The sequence below is a fragment of the Lutjanus erythropterus genome, chromosome 8 (assembly GCF_056507025.1).
Source record: "Lutjanus erythropterus isolate fLutEry1 chromosome 8, fLutEry1.hap2, whole genome shotgun sequence".
Classification (NCBI taxonomy): domain Eukaryota; kingdom Metazoa; phylum Chordata; class Actinopteri; order Lutjaniformes; family Lutjanidae; genus Lutjanus; species Lutjanus erythropterus.
In genome coordinates this window covers 32273173-32289695 of record NC_139324.1, presented here as the reverse complement: position 1 = coordinate 32289695, position 16523 = coordinate 32273173, and the positions used below count along the sequence as shown (strand labels likewise).

At 39.8% G+C, this 16523-nt stretch overlaps 1 protein-coding gene across 1 annotated transcript in view; it reads right to left on the bottom strand.

The window, feature by feature from the left end:
- Positions 1-16523, bottom strand: part of abca12 (ATP-binding cassette, sub-family A (ABC1), member 12) — a 118344-nt gene that overhangs the window by 17040 nt on the left and 84781 nt on the right. The window contains exons 56-61 of the mRNA XM_084725330.1: positions 16251-16378; positions 15622-15709; positions 14948-15056; positions 8437-8491; positions 4526-4703; positions 3574-3689 (exon numbers count right to left, since the gene is read on the bottom strand). Coding sequence (XP_084581456.1) covers positions 3574-3689; positions 4526-4703; positions 8437-8491; positions 14948-15056; positions 15622-15709; positions 16251-16378 — 674 coding nt within the window. The remainder of the gene's footprint in view (positions 1-3573; positions 3690-4525; positions 4704-8436; positions 8492-14947; positions 15057-15621; positions 15710-16250; positions 16379-16523) is intronic.

Genomic DNA, 16523 nt, shown 5'->3' with positions numbered 1-16523 from the left:
TGGCCAAACTGGGACCAACCACAGTCTCTGAGAGCGACACTGACCAGCTTACGACAGCTTAGATCAGGACTCAGTGGAAGATGAACATGGCAGGCCGGGACAGGAGCAGCGTGAAGCGGGGAGAAGCGAGAGGGTCTGTCATCAGAGAAGCAGCGGGGAGCAACAATATTTTCACATCTAACGCGGGGGATTAAAGATTTATTTTCAACCAAACCAGAGCTGGTGATTGTTGAACAGTGGAGAGACTAACAAACACTTTTTGGTGAGTTTTATTTTGTTTCTGTTGAGTCTGAAGTATGTTTACGGACAATCTCATCTTAGTTCATAAAAGAGAGAAACCTGAATTCAGAAGTATAGTTTATTACAGACAAAAGGTGTAAGAATAATTGGGGAAGGGGAGGGGAAGGAGGGCATCAGCGCTGTAACCTACGTCACTGCTTTATGTAATGGCTGAGTGAAAGTTTCCATTTGAAAAACCTGGAAAAGAATGAAGATGGACTCTCCCTTTAAGTTGTCATCAAACACCAGACCTGGAAATATTCATCATAACACTGAGAATGTAGTCAGTGGGGAGAGCTGACCGGGTCACTTTTCCACACAGCGATTTTCTCATACAATTTGCCAAAACACTACTCACAAGACACTCAAAGAAAATGACAGACATTGTGAGTTTTTTTTTTTGTATGAAATCTCATCACATAATCATCATCAGTAAACAGCAGGACCTACTTTTCTCTCCCTGCCAAGATTGAGGTTGTTTTCCATGCGACAAAGAGTCGGTAAGGACGACTGATCAGGTTGCATCTTCTACACATAAATTCAGTGATGTTGTTTGCTTTTACAAAATAGCCGTGTGGGGTAAAGTGTGGGACATTTCTCTTTTATTCTGAAAGCCCAACGCTATCAAGTGAAGGACTTGTTGTCTGACTCTGAATGTTGACTCAGGAGGCCAACAGAGAAATGTTGTGGATTATATTTGTTATAAAATTGACCTGAAGCTACTTTCTCTTCTTTCAGGAAGACTGAGATTTACTTCATCACAGATATTTGCAGCAGTTTTTGTGCTTCTTGGTGTTTTGTCTAGTGTTTTTGGAAATACAGCGATTCAAACTTGATCTAAAAAGCTACAAATGCCACATTTTTGGCATCAAATTAAACACAAAGTTGTGTTTTTTCAAATGAAAACAACTTGTGAGTGTCAATTTCTTTCTGTTTTTGAGATAGAGTTGTTTGTTTGGGTCTCATTTAAGTGAGGATTCTAGGTGAACTGCAGCCACATTACAGAATTCAGCTTGGGTCTAGACGGTTAAAGCCTTGGTGCCTCCAAACGATAGCTAGCTCGTCATATTGTTGTTGCTATAAGCCCTGTTGCTTCCATATCCTCCCTCCCTTCCTCTTTCTCTCTAGCATCTTTGGCTTGAATAGGACAAACAGGTTGGTAGCGATTTTTCTATCAGCCTTTCAGTCCTACTACCATCTGTCTTCGCAAGGAATTCTGAAAAATTGAGCCGTGTTTGCGTTTGAAGAACAGCAGCCTCCTTATGCTCAGTGCTGTAAATCCAATCTGGTGGTACACAAAGTAACATTCAGCAGAGGCTTGAAAACACTGTGTATGTGAGGACATGCTTTTGAAAGAAAACCTGTATTGATCAAATTACCTCGCCCAATCCTTTGCGAGGAACACATGGTCAATTTGATCGAGGTCGGGTGATTAACAGCACCCGAGAAAGCCACAAAAAAAACTCCTGGGATGTTTCGGGCGTATGGCGAGGATCACTGTTGCTGCAGAATGGAGCTTCATCAATTGAGTTTTGATGCATTCGCTTGGAACAGAGTACACACACAGATATTTCTGGACACTTTGCAGTCACCGTGCTGTTGTCGCCAGCAGTGACATCACCAGTTTACTGGTGGATTCACAGGCAGCTATACATGCTCTCCATCTACACCACATTTCACAGATGTATTGTCTGCCTTGGATCATGGGCTTCTCTTTTTGTTTTCTCTTCATTTCCATCATCCCAACTCTCTGGGAAGGTTCGTGTGCTTACTAGAGGTTTGCATCTCATGGGGGAAAATGTTTTGGCTACGTTCACACTACAAATCTTAGCGCTCAATTCTGATTTATTGCTCAGATCAGATTTGCTCTTCACAATATTTTAAAAAAATGTGGCCAAAGTCAGATGCCAGTGGAAAGTGGTCAGGGTCCAGAACTGAACAAAAGAACAATAACGAAGAGGTTCCATGCAGCATGCCTTTATGTCTTTATTAAGTCTTTATGATTTAATTTCCAAGCTGATGTGCAGCGGAAGCCAGAGGATTCGTCAGCAGATGATAATGAGGACGAGGGTGAGGAGAAAGAGAGCCAAATTTTTAATTATGGCTTTTTGTGGAGCAATGACTCCTGCTCCTCCTCTTGGCTCTGTTTTCAGGATCTGGAAAGTCTAGCCCCTGACAGGAGACTTTCGCCAATTACAGGTCGGTAAGATAACTGATAATTGGATCTAATTTTCAAAACACAAGTATTTGAAAACCCGGCAATGAGACTCAACAATCAACCATGTTTTTCCAGAACCGCTTATTGCACCTTTAAATGAAAACTACAGTTTATTACAACTTGCGTTTTCAGGCCATTAGAAGATGTTACCATGTCATGATGAACAATTTACTCAAAAATAGTTGCTGAGATCTTGAGCACAGAACACAGCATGAGCCACTGATAAAAGAAAATGTCCGGTGGGGAAACAGTCAAATGATCCTACAGGTTGAAAACAAACCTCCAGGTTCTTTAAATAAAGACGAACAACAAAAATTACAACAGAAGATGTTTGTTGTAAACATCCATTAGGGTTTACAGGCCAATGTTGACCTGCTTGCAGTAGTTGTGCCGTTGGGATTATTACTGACATTGTGGACGCAGCCAGTTTCAGTTTTATCATCAAATAATGAATTTATCAGGACATTCTGCATCCTTAAACAAATAATCAGCTCCTGTATACATCTACAATACTGTGCATAACAAATTCTCACATAAACATACATAACACCATTCTCTGTCCCTGTCATTCACTGCACTGCACAGTCCCCAAATCTCCCCTTTCTTGTGGTTGATTGTGTACAAATATGCAGGGTTATGGTACTTATGAATAAATGCTTTTTCTTTTAGGTGTGTGCATATTTTAGTTTTTGCTCTTAATTGTTTTTCTTACTCAACCCATTTTTTTGAGATCTGACCAGTTAGTGAGCTTAATGTCATCTTAACAGATTGAAAGAATTGCAAAACTTAAATAGATTTTGTAATAAAATATAGTTGTTCTTTAAAAATGGTGCAAACAGGCTGATGTTGACATAGCAGGTGCAATAGCTTTGTCTTAGAATATTTTGGATTTTTCTGTGTCATGATGGCCTTTTTCATTGTCAAATCTCTTTTGGTCAACAATGTTGTGATCAATACAAGAAACAATGCCAACTTTTCAGTGAGCTTTGTAAATCAAACCCCTAAAATCCCAGAGAACTCATTATTGGACTGCACAGCATTTACAGATGTTGTGAAAACAGGGCCACAATACTCACCCAAAGAACACCAGGAGCAGGGCGACGGCGCCCAGATTTTGCCGCTCTGTGAATGCTGGAATCTGGAAGGCTGCGGTCACTCCAATAGTCAAGGTGACAGGGATCAGATACATGACCTGTGGAAAACAATGGGATATGATGCAGCAACATGAAGAAATGTCATGCAATTTAACATTTTGGTTCTATACTAGTAATCAATCAATTAATCATCATATAAAAATATTTTGTGCTATCAATTAATGAATAATTGATGAATTATGTCTGGATTCTTAACATAGGTTTGTTGGATACTTGATTCTGATCCATTACGACATCCTATGGTCTGTTTTTTTTCTGAATAGCAGATGGTAGCTATGGACACAGTTCTGATTATAGACTCTAGAGGACTTCGCAAAAGCCATAAAATAGTTTTTAAATCAATATTTCATGTCAAACAGACACAGGATGGATAGACGGATTGTAAGAAGCTTCTTGATATGTTGTTTCATTAAGAAAGATACTTGTTAGTGCACCAACAGAGAAACACATGTAGTGCTTGTTTGTTGCCCTTTGTTTTGTTTTATTTTTATTTTTTCAGGTATGTTTGCATTTTGTTTTTGCATCATTTGATATAGCTCTTCCTTCCCTACTTTAATGTCTTACATAGCCTATAATCTGTGTAACCTATTATTTCTAGACATTATTGGATGGATGAAGGTGGGACGGGGGTGCTGGGAAGATACAGGACCATGCTCATGTGATTGTGTTGTTATGTAATTACACTGCTATGTGTGTGTCTATGTGTGTATATTAGCCATTACATATGCTGTCGCAACCATAAACTTAACATGCAGCAGAGATGTGTTGTGCATATGTTTGCTTTTGCTTTTATTGAACATGATTTTGACACAAAAGTGTTCGACTACATTTAAGTCATTGGATGCTTTTCTGTTAGGGGATTAGAAGATGTTACCATGTCATAGAGGAAGTTCACCCCCCAGTAGAAGGGTTCGCTGATGCCAGCGATGTGCTGGAGCCTCTTGGAGCCGCTGTGGTGCTCGTTGACTTCATAGATGGCAAAGCTGGCAGTCATGATGGAATAACCAGTCAGCACACACATAGCTACCAGGATCTGGAGCATTCCCTGGACACTGTGAGGAACAAATAGGATCATTAAATATCAGTCATGTCCGTAATTAATATAATTATTCAACCGCATCAACGTTATTAAAGCCCATTATATTTCTGGATGCTGAACAGTTGTGTTGAATTTTACAGTATTAGCTTTGATTTGTTTCTGTACAGTGTGGTTGTTGCAGTTTAAGATACAAGAACAAGAAAGTGCACAAGTGAATCAATATACTCCAGTGTGCTGAGTCACTTTGAATGAGGCAACCTGGTGTAATTTTTTCAGAAAACAATGGCCCATTTCAAAGCCCTTTCTACAAGCTATCATTTCGTTCCCTGCTGGGACCTGACTCATATGAACTATTGAAGTAGCAGGCAATAATTGGAATTCCATTAATGACAAACAGCTTTGTTATAAGAGACGGTTGTGTCTCGCCTCTGACAAGATAATAACTGCAAAAGGAACAGATGGCTTCATGTACAGAACAACTTCACACTGCTACTGCTGTACAGTCAGTGAGCCAGCGTTGCTGCCGCGAAGCCGCAGAGCTTATTGTCCAGACTCGACCCCAGACAGCCAGCTGAGGCTTTGATCCCTCGGTTACTCTTCAACCCAGCGCATGCTTTCAAACTTTCTCGCTGCCGCTACCTGTTCATCTCCCGTGCTCTCCTTCCTGCCCTGCGTGCCACTGCACTGCTTTTACATCTCTCGTCTGGCCGGGGCACAACACCACCAACCAAACAGAACATAAGCTGCATGAGGCTGAAAAAAGGGGACGACGATGAAGCTGGCAGAGTGACCGAGTGGGAAGAAGAGAGAATAGCAAAGAGTGACATGTGGTGGGTGTTTTAGGGCAGCACTAACTACAGAGGATAGCCAGCAGCAGCAGAAGCGACTGAACAGGCTTGTTATCAGTGTGGCCAAGATAGCCTTAGAAATTTACCCGTGGCCAAAACTACCACGCTGTGAGAATCATGACATTTGGTGTAATAAGTAACTGAGGAAGCAGAATATCACCCTAGAAGGAGGGATAATGTGCACTTGCAGCTGATACAGTACCTAAACAAGCTATATATACTCAACAAGGACCAGTTTGTTTTTGTTCCCATTTTTCACAAGTTTAAATTAAAAAAAAAATCAAGGACTTTGTTTCTGCACACAAAAGGTTTATTTCTCTTAAATTCTGTTCACACCTTTTTTTTTTAGCACTTCTCTTTTGCTAAAATAATCCAACAGTCATGGCACATCAACATGCTGATTAAGCATGATTGTTGCACAGGTGTGCCTTGAACTGCAAGGTTCAGTGCTGATGTTAATCTGTTTTCTTTCACTTGCCTTGAAGAGTGAGAAAGAGTGTGGGGTCAAGACATGCAGCAAAGGGCTGCAGGCAGGAGTCGAACCCACAGTCGCTGCAGAGGACTCACAGCCTCAGTATATGGGGCACATGCTCTACCAAATGAGCTACCAGGCCACCACCAAGTCAATTTTTACTTACCCCACAACAAATTGATTTTTTTTAGCAGTTAGTAAGTCATGCAGAGACTAAAGTTAATTGTCATGTTTAATACAGGGCTGCAATGTTTATAAGATGTCAGAAAATAGCAAAAATTGTCCATCCCAGTTTCCCAAAGTCCAAGGAAATGTCTTTACACGTCTTGTTTTGTCAGTACATAATCAAAGATGTTCCGTTCAATATGATAAACCAAGAAAAGCAGGAATCTCCATATTTGAGAGGCTGTCAACAGCATTCTGCCTGGTCAAGCAAGTTATCTGCGAGTTTTACTATCCCGACATGACATTTTACTTGCCCCCAGAAAGCAATCGTCATTATACAACAGTTAGTTCCAACCAAGCAATTTGATTGGTCAAGAGGCAAGAGGGACTTGATTGGACAAGAGGGACTTCTAATTACATGTATCAGTCCGCTTTACAGGTGTTCTAATTAGAGTTACATTAACATTACAATGACTGACAGTTAGGACAAAAATGCAGTGTGTTGCACAGTAATGACTCAGGGCTTATTACTATGGGATCACTGTCACACACTTTTAATCTGACAAAATACAGAGTACGATACAAGAACAGCAGTTTTAACAGCTTTTGACTCGTTAATCAGGGAAAATACCCGCGCTTACGTGCACACAAGTCGAAAAGATAAATTATAGGATCTTTCCATGAACAGTTTAGTAGTTTTCCTTTTTAAATCAGCTAAAATAACATACCTGCTATCATAATGTGATAGTGCTTTATTGTTGAGCCTCGGGCTGGTCACCATAAAACGCCACTCTAAAATGTGCAATTTTATCTTGAAAAAGACATTTATTAGGCACTGAACTATGACTGCAGACATTTTTTTTTACCCAAGAAGGCAAACTCATGACCCACCGTTCTCTGCCTCTGATTGGCTACTACTCATTGCCTTTGTTGTTGAATTGGTTAGGAGTGATTGGTCAAGGTCAGGGTAAGAGTATCAAGGTAAAGCCACAGAGGCAGGTCATGACTTTGCCCTCCCGTAGGAAAAAAATGCATATCAGTAGCACGATGTGGAATAGCCATAGTTTAGTGCCTAATAAATTTTCAAGATAAAACTGCACATTTTAGAGTGGCCTTTTGTTGTGACCAGTCCAATCAGCATCTCTATATGCCACACTTGTCAGGTGGATGGATTATCTTGGCAAAGGAGAAGTGCTCATTATCACAGATATTACCACATCTGTGAACAAAATGTGAGAGAAATACACCTTCCGTATCCACAGAAGAAGTCGTAGATCTTTTAGTTCAACTCGCAAAAACAAAAATGTTGTGTTTATAGAAGCAATCACATTTTTTTAAATAACTTCTGGCTTTTCTTTTTTCACAGTGTTATTCCAAATTACATACTTCTCATTTCTCTAAAATGCATGATTCATGCTTTCACTAACATTAGGCTGAAGACCTAATTTACCCATTGGGCCACAGACAATTAGCTAATTTGATTTTACATATCTCTGCAATTCAAATTAACTGCCAGTTGTCTACCTGGAAGTGGCTGCTGTTGTTAGTGCAAAGTCACAGTGATTTGGTTTAGATTTTCATTGAGTGTAAATGTTCTACACAAAAAGAAAATGTTGAGTATGTGCAGACAGGGCAGTAAACGCAGGGAAACGTTCAGTGAAATGATTAGCGCTAATAAGGATCTGGAGAGGACGGACCTTTATGAGGCCACAGCTCTGGCTCAACCCACTCTCGAAACGATTTATTTGATTTGATCATCTGGAACACACACGTTTGCGTGCATACACGCAAGCGCGCGCACACACACACACACACAAGCACTCACTCCTCGATCTGTGTCTCTAAAGCAGAAATGTGTGGTGTTTTAAATAAACTCATTTTGGGAAGTGGGGTAGAATCAATCCACCTCTGTGCCACCTTCAGGGTAAACACTCATTATATTGGGACTGTGATCAATAGTGCAAGCTCAGGGAAATCCATTTAGAAAATCAAATATGGGTAAATACTGCTGTCATGTACCTCCCTGCCCCGAGTCCAACCTGACTTTGATGTCCTGAATTGAAAAGTAGGATGCTTCCATAATTTATTGTGGGCTCAGCCAAAACACGGCCAATAATATTCATCACGCCTTGACTAATTTTGAGATATTTTCACCAATTAGAATGCTAATCAAAGTCATTTTTATGCAACTGCAGCCATCGATGTTGTTGAATACTAACAGTCAGTTCAGCAAAAGGAAGGATTTAAAGTGTAGTCCTTACATTGTATCTTCATCATCTGGCCGGCCAAAATAGGGGTGACTGGAAACTGAAATGCCTGTAACAGAAAGAAATTGGGTATTGTGTTATTGCAATAGAAAAGCAACAGCATGCAGGCTGTTTTTCAGCATGGAAACCAAATGAGCAATGATATTCTCTTAGCCTGGGACACAGTTAATTGAAAAATATAGTGCAAGATGATTTCATTTGCCAGTGCACACAAAGGAAATTGAATTTTCTTTATCATTTTTTTCCCGGTCTTCTAGATGCTCACAGACACGGACTGCTTGCCGACATGCCTCTGCTTACATTTCCTGAGATAGGAGAGTGTGAGTTCACCCAGAGCACAGCAGCCCTGGAGCGGGTTGGAGGCTCAGTGCCCTGCTCAAGGGCACTTAGGTGGAACTGATGGGCTCTACTGAGTAAACTGATCTGTAATCATTAAAACTACATCGTTATTCCTCGGGAGTCAAATGTTCCCAAATCTGGTTTGTATCTTTTCCGGTGACTACAGTTGCATTTGAGAATTATAGTCATTATATCCCAGGCAAAGCCACAGTGAGTAACACATTAGCCAATTAAGAGATTTTTATTTAGATAATTTTATTTCTGATGTTATATTTTGTTGCTGTTATGGTGGAGACACGACCTAAAGTGGTCTAAAAATCAACAAAACATGAAAGTTCCTTGTAGCACCTTTAAAAAATTAAGAGATTATTATTATGTCCAGGTATAAGTCTGAAGGAGATCTTTCAATCGGTTGTTTGTGTGTGCTGTGTGTGTGTGTGTGTGTGTGTGTGTGTGTGTGTGTGAGAGAGAGAGAGAGTGAGTGACCAGCAGCTACAGTGAGTGTATCCTCAACAACCTCTTGTGATTGCTGTGATTCACAGTTTTTGAAAAACCTTGAAAAACCTCAGAAAACCTTATTACAAGGCTTTGTTAAATACTCAATTCTAATTGGTCGATTACAGCATTTTAATTTCTGTATAGCAGACTGTTGCTATGATGAACAGACTGTTGCTATGGACACGGTTATGATTGTTGGCTATGAAGAAACAATAAAATAACTGTTGTTAAATCAGTAAAATCATTTTAAAATTAATATTTTGCGAAAAATGTATAGATTTTATATTAAATAACTGCGTAACAAGCAGGATAAAGTGCAGTGAGCAAGTCACTGCTGTGAAATAAAGCCATGAAATCATTTTAAAATTAAACTTAAATGTTTGTCAATTTTTCTTTTGTAAGTAACCATGTAATAAGCCAGATAATGTACAGTGAGTGTGAAATAAACCTCTATGGGAAGATTCAAGGCTTTATTTCACAACCAGCTCACTGTACGTTACCCCTTACATATAACCTATAACAACTGCTGACTCCTCAGTCCTCTTAACAGGCCAGCGGGGGCCGCAAGTAATCAAAAACTGCTAGAAATGGTTCATGATCTGTAACATTTTGGTGTTCACTGCCTCAAGCTGAGGCACTTTCCCTTTATTTTTAAAAGCTTTAAACAAAGTTTCTCTTCAGTCCATGTCTTCTAAAGGTGGATTATTAAACAGCTGGGTAACTTTATATTTTCTCTGTGGGACAGGGCAAAAAGATTTCCTCTCTGTTTTTTATTGCAGAGTGCATAAAAACAGAAACGGAGGGAGAGACATCAAGTGAGAAAATATGACAAGAAGACTAGACATTACGCAGCAAAACTCTAAAATAAAAAACTAACAAAAACAAAACAAATAATAATAACAGTACAACAAACAGTATACTAATAACACCAGCAAAAAACAGCAGACAGTTACTGCTGCTACTGTGTGTGTGTGTGTGTGTGTGTGTGTGTGTGTGTGTGTGTGTGTGTGTGTGTGTGTGTGTGTGTGTACATTTAAGACTTAAGGGGAAAGAAGATTAAAAAAAACACAAGCAAGAAGTAAGATTAAGGGATGATATTATTGAATTAAAAACCAATTAAGGAGGGGAATGAGAAGAAGGTAAGACCCTTAAAGAGGAGACAGAGAAGAAAACAGACACTTATTTACTACCTTTATAAACAATATAGCAATGATGCTGCAGAGATGAAACTCAGAATGGCTGACTGACATGTGATGCACAGTGTTTTTGGAAATAAGACTCTCAATAAACAGTCTATAGAAGTGTATGATTCAATTTAATCAAATAGTCTAGTGTTAAAAAAAAGCAACCAAACATTGTAATAAATGATAACACTGAATTGAAATACTTGAAGAATCCCAACACATACTGAATCAGCATCCAAGTATTGTGATAGTATCAAACTGGTTGGTAAGTGTGTTGTCCTTAGTAGAGATGTGGATTCTCAGGCGAGGAAAGACATTACAAATGCAAAGTTGCTGAACTGTATGTCAGTAATGTCACCTAACGAAACCATGTAATGTAATTATAGCATTGCAAATTGTAAGCATCACATTGCCATGGGAACCTACATTCATTCAGTTGGTCATGTAGAAAATCATTTATTTCCAGTTTACTTCAGGTAATATTAACACCGATGTTTTCACAGCAGATCATCCACTCACTAAAAGAACGATGAAGCAACTACCGACCGCTCTGGATGATGTTTTTATGCTTGGTCCTGATTTGTTGCATTTTGCACTGCTAGTATTGCAGCTCAAAACACTGATTATAAAATCGATTTTGAGACTATTGGTTTTTATCACAGATACTATTCAGTGAAAATTCATTTCACTTTGATTCGTTCAAAAACTAAAGTGGTTCCCACCTATCTTTCATCATGGGAGAGAATTCAGTATGATGTTAATATCCTGTATAGTTAATCTGCAGTTGTCAGTTAGAAATAAACAAGAGGCAGTGAAAGTCCATTGAGTCGATCAGTAATTTTCTGCCAGTGATCCACTCTTGCCTTATTTGCAGCAACAGCGTTCCTTATTGCTGTAATATTTTTTTTAGATTTGAAGCTCTCCATCATAACAACCTGTTCCTCTTGAATAAAGCAAGCGGCACATGATCAGCCCATTTTGTGCAGATGATGCACCAGACGGCCATTTATGTGGGAACACGCACAGAGCCTGAAGGAGAAAGCCTGACTTAACAAAGAAAGTTTATAACCACCCTCATGGTACCCATTATGTTTCACTGGGGTTTTACATTTGGTCGAACCAGTTCATGCAAAGAAAGTCTGGCTATGCTGAGTGTGCTGTGTAGCACAGCCTGCAGGTAGGTTAGGCCTGTTCGTCTCACACCACACACTTAGCTGGTTTGTTTAGGAGCCCATCCTGACCCTTGGGAAGGATTATAATATATAGTCCCCCGTCTCCCAACCCTTCTGCATGAGTAAATAAGTGCGTCTTCTCTGCTTTTTTATTGTTTGTTTGTTTTAGGGCTGCACAATTGATCAAAATATTATCGAAATCACAACATGGTCAATTGCAATATCTAAATTTCAGAACCCTGCAATTTTTAAGAACAAAAAAGTGTGACAAAACTGCTGCCGAAATGCTCCAGATGCGATGTTTGTTTGGTACAGACCCCAACAAATGTCACATTACAATTTAAATAGTTTCTTTTCCGTTAAAAATAAAAATTGCAATGCAAAAATGATCGTTCCACCTTCAATACTTCCTGATTTGACTCTTGTAATGCCCTTCTCTACAGTGTACCAACTCAGAGCTAAAATAGACTACAATAGTCTGAAACTCAGCTGCAAGAGTCCTCTGCTACAAATGGTCCTGGGAACACAACACCCCTACCCTCCAACAGCTGCAGTGGCTCCCAGTGAAATGCCACATCTGTTTTCCAGTGCTTCTATTCATTTATAAATCTCTCCAAGGCTTGGCAACACCCTACTTGTACAATGTACTGCGTCCCTGTGCACCTGCTCATTCACTACCTCCCTTTGAAACCCACCTACTCTCTATTCCCCCCACCAGGCTCCATATGTGTAACACTGCTTTCAGTGTGGTTGGCCCTGACCTCTAGAATGCTCTTCCAGAGGTTAGGGCCAACCTCTGGAGGTTACACCAGTCCACATCTGTTCCTCCTATATGCACCACATTACTTTTGTTGCTGCTCTTTGTTATCATCGTTATTGTATTGTTTTCTTTGTTATGCATCAACTGTTCTGTCTATTGTAAAGTGTCCTTCGGCGTCTTGAAAGGCACTTATGAATAAAATGGATTATTATTATAATTAATTGTATTGCATATCACAAATATCATGCAGGCCTAGTTTGTAAGATGATATTTTTTCCCTCAAAGCTGCAGGTCCCATTCTTTGCCCTCGCCTGGGGAAACAGACTTTCAATAGAAAACGCCGTTGCAGGTGGGAGTGATCAGAATCTCTACTGGGGACAGTGGACAGGAGTGTGTTAGCACATCCGTGGCAGTGGGTGCTTATGATCAGAAATGCCGCGAGAGAGACTGTTTCAGACCTCTAAATGCTCTCAACCCACAGTTGGTACTGCAGTTCACACTATGAGGGTTAGCGCTTCACATTTGACAGATAAACCATCACCTTGAAAAGTAATCTCCCTGGATCTCCACCCCTCCATCTCCCCCTCCACCACTGTGAATTTGCAGGTAACATTTAAATGATTACACTACCCTCGAGCGCTTTTATCATCCAGTGGGGAACGAATGTGTGTGTGCATGTACGTCTGTGCACGCTCTGTATGTTATGTCCTCGTGTGTGTGTTTGTGTGTGTATGTTTGTGTACTCCAGCCAGTAGGCAGATGGTCAGGGTGATACTCAGAGCTGAAACAGTGTTGAAAACGTGGGCCAGCCTCGCTCTCTTTAGCATCGCTCCCCTGTGAGCGGCACTCATCAGTATTCAACGTGCATAATGATGTGAGTCTAAGGACACACAGCACCCCCTGGCTTTAATCCAGTGTAATGAACCATGAGTAAACACACTGTTTACAGCTCTCTTTGTATTTAGTATACAAAAAGCACTGGGTGCTGAATCAGTAGCACCCCCCCTACATCGATAGATTTTCCTCCTGCTGATGTGTGCATCCCTTCTGCACAATCCCAGTCATTTTCCTCAGATTATCTTTAGTGGTAACTAGGAAATGTGTCTGCATGAATAAAGGGCAGTGCCACCAAAAATAATATATTTTCTAAAACCACTAAATATACAAAATAGGAGTAATCAGCAACAATTGTATGTTATTATGTGAACAATTAGATGAGGAGTGATGTGTTGTCTTTGTCTGTGCAGAAAACTCGATCAATTAATCTGTCCAAAAGAGCAAGAATTATGATTGCATCTATCTTATACCAAAAAAAAAACATTTATTATTATTACACCTAAAATCAACAGCTGGAGAGTGTGCAGAGCAATAGATTCTGGCTGCAAATGCCACAAAATATTGAATTTCTGGAAAACTTTTCACAAAACGGTGCATGGTACATCAGTTTTGTAATTTTAACCTTGCTAAAGAGAATGTAAGAATGACGGATTAGTATGTGATAAAATTCTGTTGATTGCTAGGTAAAAAAGTTTTACATGGAAATGCAGTAAAGTAGACCCTCCTTTTCAGGAACAGTGGACGGGGATAATACAGAAAATGACACACTGGTTAAGACTGCAAGAAACCCAGCTGGAAGAAAAGTGGGAGGAATCCAAAACAGTGACAAAGACTACAAACAGAGCCAACTGATTTAGTTGATGACACTAAGAGAAAGGATGGATAATAAAAATGTATCTACCAAATAAAATTTTGTACTATTTTTATAGTTTTTGGATTACTTGTTTATATTTTTTGTATAAAAAAAAAAACAGAAATCTCAGGCTGTTACCAGAGCTTTACCTCAATGAATAAAAATTCAACCAATTACAAAAGGTAGTGCTGGGAAAAGGAAGCAAACATCAGTTATATCAGACAATGTGTGGCGATGAGTATGGGAAATTCAGTCTACCTCCCTCCACTAACTCCTTGTTTCAGAGAGATTTCAGATGGAAAAATCTTTTCTAAGCCCCAACCAGAAATCATCTTGTTTTTTTTTGTTTGTTTGTTTTTTTTTTTTAAAAGGAGAAGGCCTCAGGGATTCAAAACCTGAAATCTGGTTCTTCTTTGACCTTTTTGTACAATGGAAATAGTCCTAAAGGTCTCAGTGAAAGCAACACATAGACCGCAAGAAAACAATTACAAAACGTTGGCTCCAGAGACCCTCCCATCACTGCCCTTCATATCAACTTAATTAACTCCATTTGCTCAGTGGAGAAAATGACTTTCACTTATCAACTATAAAAGGAGAAGGCAGATAAATACTGGGGAAAATGGGATTGTTCCAATCATCCAGTCATTCTTTTTTGTCTGAACCTTTTATGAACTGTACCTGTGCTTTTTTTTCCTCTTCTTTTCACTGGCTGTGCTGACCAAGACCTCATCTGTTCTATGTCCACAAAAACTTAGATAAGTTTTCTTGTAAAGAACTCTCAGACTTTGTCCTTTGGCTGAAGAAAACTAAAGTTTTTTTCATTTTACTTTTTTTACTTTCAGCACCAACAGCTTGAGCTTACCATATTTACGTGGATCCTTGTCGGCTGGAAGGTTGGAGCGTAGGATGAAGTTGTTCAGGGTGTTTAAGTATGCTGGCATTGTGTGATGGCCCTCCGGGTTGAACCATACCTAAACCAGCGCACGCACGAACACAGACATGCAGAGAAACCGCCAATCACATTACTACAGATCAGGGTATGCAAGTCAAATCAAGCTTTATTGTATGCAGTGCAACGTGTAGTCTCCAGATCACCTCTGACAAGCAAATAAATAAATAAAACAAAGATGAATCTAGAGAGGAGAATCTAAAATAGATGAAATAGAGTAAAATGAACCTGGAACAATGAGCAATAAGCTCAGTAACGATTTTCAATGTTGAGTGTGCATTTCAGAAAACAATAGTCTACTACATCTCTATAATAGACTATTCCAATGTTGAAAACAAGGCTTTAAAGATACAATAAATATAGACGTCATCATCTGAGGAAATTTACACACTAAAACAGTGGTACAACTGCTGCAGTAAAGCATATTTATGATGACACTGATGGTGTAACAATGCAGCTCCATCTGTGAGTCTGGATCTTGTAAACAACTTTAGCGAGGATGTCATGTTTTAACTTTCAAGTACTCATCAGTAGAGCAGTTAAAGTGATAATGAGACAGGCAGCGGGGAAGCAGGAGACAAACCTACCTTAGACAGAGTGCGGTTTTTGGGCACTGCTCTCACGTCCATTTTTAAGTCGGGAGGGAGCGGCATGCCGAAAGCAAAGCCGCCGTACCTGGAAAAGACAAATATGTCGATCAAAACAAAGAGAACGTCGCTGAGAAATTAGATGTGGCACGCTGCGTTCTTTGCTTGCTTGTTTTTCTTTTAATCAAAGCAAATATTTACCTGCAGATCAGACCCCCACATTGATATAGCTCGCTCTGTCAGCCTGTCCGTCCACAAACTTACCCACAGCTTTTACCCAGAGTGTGTGTGAGAAGTGCACAAGATTTTGCAGAGACGTTGGTTGCGTGCCAAAGGACAACTGACTAAAGGAGCAATATTTAATAATTGCATGTACAAAAATGAGTACTGCAATCAAAATAGCGAGCTGAAGCCTTAGACAGTTTATTAAATAGGGTGAAATCCTATTTGATATAAGATCTATGGCTGAAGTGAGTTGACTCAAAGACTCAAAGAAGCTCAGGCAGACTGCAGGAACACTGCAGGAGTGTCTTTTTTTGAAAAAGGGCATAAACCAGTATATGTTGTGCATGTAAACATAGTCATTGAATTATGATTCTACATGTGGCTTCCTTAAAACATGCATTCACCTGTTCCTGATGAAGTCATTGGCTGTGGCCAACAGGTATTCCTCCACATTGATGCCACTCAGGTTATACACAATCTGAGACGAAGGGACCCTCTTGTGGGGGGGCTGATAGTTGTCCCCATCACAAATCTGCAGTGCACAGAAGAGACAAATACATCACACTTGCCCTTTTTCAAACAATCATGAGCACAGGAGGACACATTCACCACACGTACACACACTTGCTCACACACACACACACACACACACACAGTTCTCAGTGACCCGGTCTCAC